Source organism: Urocitellus parryii, chromosome 6, assembly GCF_045843805.1.
Source record: "Urocitellus parryii isolate mUroPar1 chromosome 6, mUroPar1.hap1, whole genome shotgun sequence".
In the NCBI taxonomy this organism is placed as follows: Eukaryota; Metazoa; Chordata; class Mammalia; order Rodentia; family Sciuridae; genus Urocitellus; species Urocitellus parryii.
Genome location: NC_135536.1, coordinates 173,016,814 through 173,024,704, shown reverse-complemented (window position 1 = coordinate 173,024,704; position 7,891 = coordinate 173,016,814). Strand labels below are relative to the sequence as shown.

General features: G+C 48.0%; 1 protein-coding gene across 1 annotated transcript; it reads left to right on the top strand.

Annotated features, from left to right (window-relative positions):
• Positions 1 to 1,244: 1,244 nt before the first annotated feature.
• C6H20orf202 (chromosome 6 C20orf202 homolog) lies at positions 1,245 to 7,073 on the top strand. The gene is made up of 2 exons (XM_077799508.1): positions 1,245 to 1,310; positions 6,840 to 7,073. The coding sequence occupies exons 1-2, from the start codon at positions 1,245 to 1,247 to the stop codon at positions 7,071 to 7,073; spliced, it is 300 nt and encodes a 99-aa protein (XP_077655634.1).
• The last annotated feature ends 818 nt before the right edge of the window (positions 7,074 to 7,891 follow it).

The window sequence follows — 7,891 nt, the reverse complement described above, 5'->3', positions numbered from 1 at the left end:
GTGTTCTGTCATCCGAAGACAGCTTTATTTGGGGGTTCTTGTGTCACCGGGGTTGAGGGAAAGTCCTTCCAACGTGTATCGAATTTGTTTTGTCCCTCACCTCAGGGGATCTGGGTGACAGAACCCAGCTATCTGGGATGACTGTGTCAATCCTCAGGGTTCCTGGCTCACAGGGATAGAATGAATTTTTTAAGACCCTCCATCAAAGTAGGTCTGATTTCTTTCCATGATAACATCAGCTTGATTATTGTTTGTTTCAATCTGCTAGAATATCAACTCCAGGAAAGCAGAGATTTTGTCCCTCTGGTATTGGGCTAGTGCCTAGAGCAGAACTTGGCACACAGTGGATACTCAGTAAGTATTTATTGGAAGGGACAATTAAAGAATAACCACTTCATATTATCCTGTGAGAATATCTGGGAAGTCAGTGAGGACAGTTTGTCTCCCAAGTGGTAGAGTGTCCAGTTACACATGGGGTCTGTTCTTTCACCTAACAAATACCTGTTGCTGCTGATTCCATGACTTCCAACCCCTTTAATTCTCTTGGCCTTTGTCTTATAGTTGCAAGATGATTGCTGTAGCACCAGACATCACGGCTACATTTAAGGTAAAAGGAAGGGGGGGAAAGTAAATGCAAAGGGGAAAACATCAGTAACACTTTCCCTTTCATTAGAACCAGGTAAAAGATCTTTCCTAAGGTCTAATGACAAGTTTCTGCTTTGGTCTCATTTGTTAGGAATGGGTTTCGCAGGCGTCTTAGAAGTAAGGGAATTTGGGACGTGAACATCTTCCTTTATCTAGACTCGCTGGATAAGTGAGAAACGGAGGGAGGGACTGGACCACAGGTGGGATATCTACCCCCCCCCCCCCAGAGGCATATACTCCACATATAAAGCACTAAACAAGCCCTGGGCAAGAGCACTATTCACCTATTTCAAAATAACCATTATTGTTATGCTTTAAAGCTTCACAGTCCCTGTCATCCCGCTGGCTTCTGGAACCAGCAGGCGCGGAGGCACTCATGCCCCAGTGGTCCCCTCCCTTCATATTCCGTTTGTGCAGAGCACTCAAGCCCTTTAAAAAAAAAACCACTACACTTTCCCATGTGAACTGCTTCCTGCTCCCATTTACTCCATCTTGAGTGACTTGGCCACCCTGCTGCCAGCTGAAGGAGGTTGGGGACTCTATGAGTCACAAGTCCCTCCGGCCCACAGCTGGGTCATCATCAAGGTCTTCTCAAGGAGATGAAGGCGGCTGGAGAGCCACCCCCGGACCTTGGGCAGACCCTGGAATGGCTGAGACGGGAGCTGGTGAGGCTTTGCCCACTTCCCCCCCCCCCGACACCAGCACCCCACATTTCCAAGGTTTCCCGTCCCTCCTCTCAGGTGCCCATTGGACAGGGCAGAGGCTGCAGGCAACCCTCTGGGGACCAGCCACCCCATGCATGATCACAGTTTCAGGCCGGGGTAAGTGGGTCGTGGCCTACATAGGAGGCGCGTACCTGGTGTGTCCCTGGCACATCCATGTGGGCTGCTGACCCTGACCACGGTGGACAAGGAGCACGCCGCTGTCTCAGCCCAGATCCTCTAGAGAGCAGAGGACCTAGCAAGGTGTTTGGAGGTAGGAGCCCAGAGGGACTGGGCTGGCAGTGGGAATGCAGGCCAGAGCCATGCTCCTGCTGGGCGCTGGGTGTTACTGAGCTGGCTCCCAGTTCAGAAGTGGCCAAGGAGGCCGAGGGTCTCTCAGCAGGTGGGCTACCAGCTCAGGACTTCTCTGCAGGGCTGACTCAGAGAAACTGAACCTTGGAAGAGAGAGAAAGGGGAGGAAGTCTCTCTCCAGGAAACATCTCCTGTGTCTCATTTCCAGTAAAGATCCACCCCACGGGGTGCAAGGCTCCTGAATGAGTGTGTCAGGTTACTTGGTCGCTTGGTGGCTCTCAGGACGCTAGGCCTTATACCTTTCACTGGGTGTTTTTTTTGTTTTTGTTTTTGTTTTTGTTTTAAAGAGAGAGAGAGAGAGGAGAGAGATATGAGATGAGAGAGAGGGAGAGAGAATTTTAATATTTATTTTTTAGTTCTCGGCAGACATAACATCTTTGTTGGTATGTGGTGCTGAGGATCGAACCCGGGCCGCACGCATACCAGGCGAGCGCGCTACCGCTTGAGCCACATCCCCAGCCCTCACTGGGTGTTTTTGCAACACAAAAATAAAGGAGTGCTCCAAAGTATGGGGGCCACCAGCTGAGAGAGAGGAGGAGGCGGGTCTGGGAACCTCAGGGAGGGCTTGGATTCCAAGACAACTTCTTCTTCTCCTGGGGAAGGACAGACGGGATTGTCCTGTGTATTTCTGGGTGGCTAGAGATTGGGCCAGCGGGGACCTAACCCTGTCTTCGCCCTCAGAGGGAGTAGCTGAGCCAGCAGAGGGGACTGCAGTTTCTCACATCCACAGGCACTGGGCCTCCCGGGCCCCCCCAGGGTGAGTGCCTATGCCAGATTGCTAGGTGCCGGAACCCAAAGTGCCTGTTTTCTCTATAGAACAAAAGCAAGGAAACCTACCAGGTCCAAGCCCCTTTCTCCCCAGGGTGCCAAGAGATGAGAGGCCCCTTGAGCCTCCTCCTGCAAATCCCTGACATCTCGATCACATGAAATTTACATGAACCCATGGGAGCTCCTCGGGAGCACACCCAAGAAGCCCCCTTGACCTTGTCGGGGAAAGGGCCCGCACCAGACTGTCATTTCATGCAGCAAGGGGAACAGATGGTCAGCAGCCACCACAGGCAAAAGTCAGGGCTCTTCCTCTTTTCCTGGGATCCTGTGAGCTCCAGAGTCTCGGTGGGTCTCCAGGAGGAGAGAGCCACAGGCATTCATGGCAAGAAGGTAAACCAGCTCGATGCCCCAGTGCCCAGCCATGTGGCAGCAGGACGGAGATCCACTGCAGAGGCTGAAGACACTCTGCTGTGGAAGCCTCTCCTCAGGGTTTACATTCCTCAAAGTCAAAGGCATCGTGTCTGGCACCTCCCTTCACATCGCTGTGATGCCAGGAGGCCGAGGCAGGAGGATTGCATGTTCGAGGCCAGCCTTTGCCCCTTAGCTGGACCCTGTCTCAAAATAAAAAGGGTTGGACAGATAACTCAGTGGTAAAGTGCCCCTGGGTTCAACCCCCAGTATCCAAAACAAAACAAAACAAAACAAAAACCCCACATCTCTGCATCTCTGCATCTCTGCCATGCTGGGAACATACTCAGACAAAAAGATGTGTGGGGGGAAATCCAAGTCGAGAAAACGCACCCTGAATGCTTTCCTGGGAGTGGGGAAGGGAAGGTCCTAGACCACTGGGGGGCGGCCTGTGGGATCCCAGGGTTCTCCAGGACACAGTCCACGCTCCACCGGAGGGTTCTCTTCCTCCTGGCAGTACTAGTGATGCTTGAGCAGCGGACACCGGCTCCGTCTTCTCATTTGTAAAGTAATCACAAAAATTAAACTGATTCTTTTTCATTGAATATTTTATTTGTCCTTTTTAGTTATACATGACAGTAGAGTGTATTTTGACATATCTTACATCCATGGAGTGTAACTTCATGTGGTTGTACCTGATGTGGAGTTGCACTGGTCGTGTGTCCATATATGGACATAGGAAAGTTACGTTCAATTCATTCTACTGTCTTTTCCATCCTCAACCCCCTTCCTTTAGCCTAACCGCCCCTGTCCAATCTGATGAACCTCCCCACCACCCCTCCTACCTATTATGAGTCAGCATCTGTATATCTGAGATAACATTTAGCCTTTGGTTTTGGAGGATTGGCTTATTTCACTTAACATGTTAGTTTCTAGTTCCATCAGCTTACCTGCAAATGCCATGATTTCATTCTTCTTTAAGGCTGAGTAATATTCCATTGTGTGTGTGTGTGTGTGTGTGTATATATATATATATAACATTTTCTCTATCCATTCATCTGTTAAAGGGCACCTAGGTTGGTTCCATGGCTTAGCTGTTGTGAATTGAACTGCTATAAACATTGAAGGGGCCATGTCACTGTAGTATGTTGATTTTAAGTCCTTTGGGTATAAACTGAGGAGTGGGATAACTGGGTCAAATAGTGGTTTCATCCCAAGTTTTCAAAGGACTCTCCATACTGCTTTCTAGAGTGGTTGCAACAATTTGCAGTCCCACCTGCAAGGTATGAGTGCACCTTTTCCCCCACATCCTCGACAGCTTTTATTGTTGCTTGTATTCTTTTTTTTTTTTTTTTGGTTGTAGTTGGACACAATGCCTCTATTTATTTATTTATTTTTATATGGTGCTGAGGATTGAACCCAGTGCCTCACATGTGCTAGGCAAGCGCTCTACCACTGAGCTACAACCCCAGTCCTGCTTGTATTCTTAATAATTGCCATTCTGACAGGAATAAGATGGAATCTCAGCATAGTTTTAATTTGCAATCTCTAATTGCTAGAGATGTTGAACACTTTTTCATATATTTGTTGACTGATCATTTTTCTTTTTCTGTGAAGTGCCTGTTCAGTTCCTTTGCCTATTTATTGGTTGGGTTATTTTGGGGGCAGTGGGGTGTCAGGTTTTTTGAGTTCTTTATTTATCCTGGAAATTAATGCTCTATCTGGGGTGCAGGTGGCAAAAATTTTCTCCCATTCTATAAGCTCTGTCTTCACATTATTGATTGTTTCCTTTGCTGTGAAGAAGCTTTTTAATTTGATTCCATCCCATTTACTGATTCTTGATTTTACTTCTTGTGCTTTAGGAGTCTTACTGAGGAAGTCTGTTCCTAAGCCACGTGATGGAGATCTGGGCCTAGTTTTTCTTCTGGTAGACACAGGGTCTTTGGTCTAATGCCAAGGTCCTTGATCCACTTGGAGTTGAGTTTTGTGCAGGGTGAGACATAGGGGTTTAATTTCACTTTGTTACATATGGATTTCCAGTTTTCCCAGCACCATTTGTTGAAACGTGATCTTCTCTCCAATGTATATTTATGGCGCCTTGTCTAGTATGAGATGACTTGAAATACTTCTTTTTTTATTTTACTTTATTTTATCGTGGTGCTGGGGAGTGAACCAGCCCCTCCTGCACTCTAGCCAAGCCCTCTACCCCTGAGCTACATTCCCCGGCCCCTAAAATACTATTCTTAATAGAGAAATAATGTCACTAATTATCTCTTATAAAAAGAGACAGAGAGGGGTTGTGAATCTGCATATCTAATCATACATTATGCCTTGACCAGAATCAAGAGCGAAGCCTGGGAACTCTTCCCAGTGTCGGCCTCTGGGGAAGAGACTTGAACTACAGGAGCGGGAGGGGTGGGAGCGAGACTTTTAACAACAGCGGTCCTCTGTATCTGCAGGTTCCATCCTCATCCATTCAACTAACCACAGATTGAAAATATGGAATTCAATTGAAAAACTGTGTCTCTAAAAATGAATGTATAGACTTACTTCTTGTCATTATTCCTTAAGCAATACAGTGTAACAGCTATTTACACGACATCTACATTGGATTTGGAATTATAATGATTCTAGAAGTGATTTAAAGGCCACAGGACTGTGTAGGTTAGATGAGGGGCTTGGGCATCCTTGGATTTTGGTATCCCTGGTGACCTGAAATCCCCCACGGATACTCAGGGACCACTGTACATACCCTGTGTGGCTATTAAATGTTGTATCATGTGTAAAAATTACTGACTCAGAAAATAAAATCTGAACATTTAAAATGAGGAGGTAAAGCATAGAAAAACGTATGAAAAGGTAATTCTTAGGGGAACAAGGGAGAAGGCCAGAGGTGAGTGAGTGACAACACTTGGGGTCCGAGGGAACAGGACCCCTCGATGCTCGTCAGAATGATTAAGACACCAAGAAGAAGCCTTTGTGTGTGTGAATTATATCCATCAATATTGACTAAATTACAAAAGAAAATGGAGAAATGTTTAATATTTATTTACTTATGCATTTAAAAATAACAAACTCATTAAATGTCAATAAAACATTATTAATTTAAAACAACTATCTTTTGAAGCAGATATTTAGTGAGAAGTGTGGTATCATTTTATATTGTTGCAAACTGCTTCATCTCTGGCTTAACAGATGACAGCTGGATTCTCCTCTGCTTCTGCCTCCAATCTGTTAAGGTAGCACATGTGGCCAGGTGTGGTGGCGCAGGCCTGTGGTCCCACGAGTTCAAAGCCAGCCTCAGCAATGGAGAGGGCTAAGCAACTCAGTGAGACCCTGTCTCTAAATAAAATACAAATAGGGCTGGGGATGTGGCTCAGTGGTCAAGTGCCCTGAGTTCAATCCCTGGTTACCACCCCCCCCCCAAAAAAAAAAGGGATAGTACATGTAATAGCTTCTAGAAAACTTCACCATTCACTGATAAGAAAATAAAAGTGAATAATTGAAATAACATTAGTATTGTAATAAAAGTAGTTTTGGCTTTGCTGATCCCAGAAAAGAATTTTGGGGACCCGGGGAACCCAAACTTTATTGGGAATCATTGTTCCAAAGGGCTCCAGCCTGCTGAGTTGACTTCACTTTGTTTTAATATGAAAGAAACCCTGATCACCTTAACACCTGTGCAATGATCGTGGAATTTTACACATCACATGCTAAATAAAGCATGTTTTCGGGTGGAGAATTCATTCAGTCCTCATAAGAGCCTTGGAGTATAAGTAATTTGCTTTCTTCTTTGCAGATGAAGACACTGAGGCTTCGGTGGGTATGGCTTCTGCTGGGTATGGCTTCTGCTGGGTGGTGCGGGGGACTTGCCTAGGACCAGACAGTCAGGGGGACATCGGGCACTCTCGCACCCCCTCACAGTCCTCTCTCTCTCTCTCCTAGTCCGAGATGCAGATCCAAGACCAGCAGCTTCTGCTCACGCTGAGACATCTTCACGGGGTCCTGGAGGAGCTGCGAGCCGAGAGCGCCCGCTGGGAGGAGGCACGGTCCAGCGCAGGGACCAGCCCTGTTAGAGCCCGGGCGGGCTCTGAAGGCCGGGGCTGCCAGCCGGTCTCCCTGCGGGGGCTGGCCCAGCTCCTCCGAGGGGAAGAGAGCAGGCGAAGCTCCCTTCCGTAACTGGGCAGAAAAGGCACTGACTGGCCTTGGGCCCTCCTGCCGCTGGTGTGGACTTCGGCTGTGATGTATGGGAGGGGGCTCTGGAGGGGAGCCCGGGGGCCTGGAGCCTGGGACCGGGTTCTGGGGTCATCTCTGGCCTTATCTGCTGTGTTTCTGGATCCGTCACTCAGCTCTGTCTCTGGTCCCTTTTCTGTCACTTATCTGTCACTGCTTGTTTTGTTTTAAGCACCAATAAAGTGCAGGACGCGGACATTCTTCAACGTGCAAACGTGCCCCGGCTTCAGGAGGCTTCAGGAGGGCAGCCGCAGCAGGAACCCCGTCCCTGGGAGTCTCCCACCGACGGTTACGATGAAGGGAGTCGGTGTGGCCACGGTGGAAATGAGACCTAGTGACTTAGAGGCCGATTTCTTCTTCCCAGCAAGCTTCCTGTCCCCCTTCACCTGATAACCACCGGGTCCTGTCGCCATCCTGGCCCCGGAATGCGCCTGTCACCAGGCCTGGCCAATTATATGATTCATAGTTGGCCTAACAACGTGATTGGTTGAATAGGTGAGCATGTGACTCCACAGAGCCAATCACAGTCCTTCCTTGGGATTACTCTCTGGAAGCTTGGGCTCTCCCTTTGTAAAGCAGAGGCTGTGGGGGGCCTGGCAGGTAGAGAAGACCAGTCTATGGTAGGAAAGAAAGGCTAATCACTTGGAATGGAACCACCGTTTGACCCAGCTCTCCCATTCCGTGGTCTTTACCCAAAGGACTTAAAATCAGCATACTATAGTGACACAGCCACTTCAGTGTTTATAGAAGCTCAATTCACAATA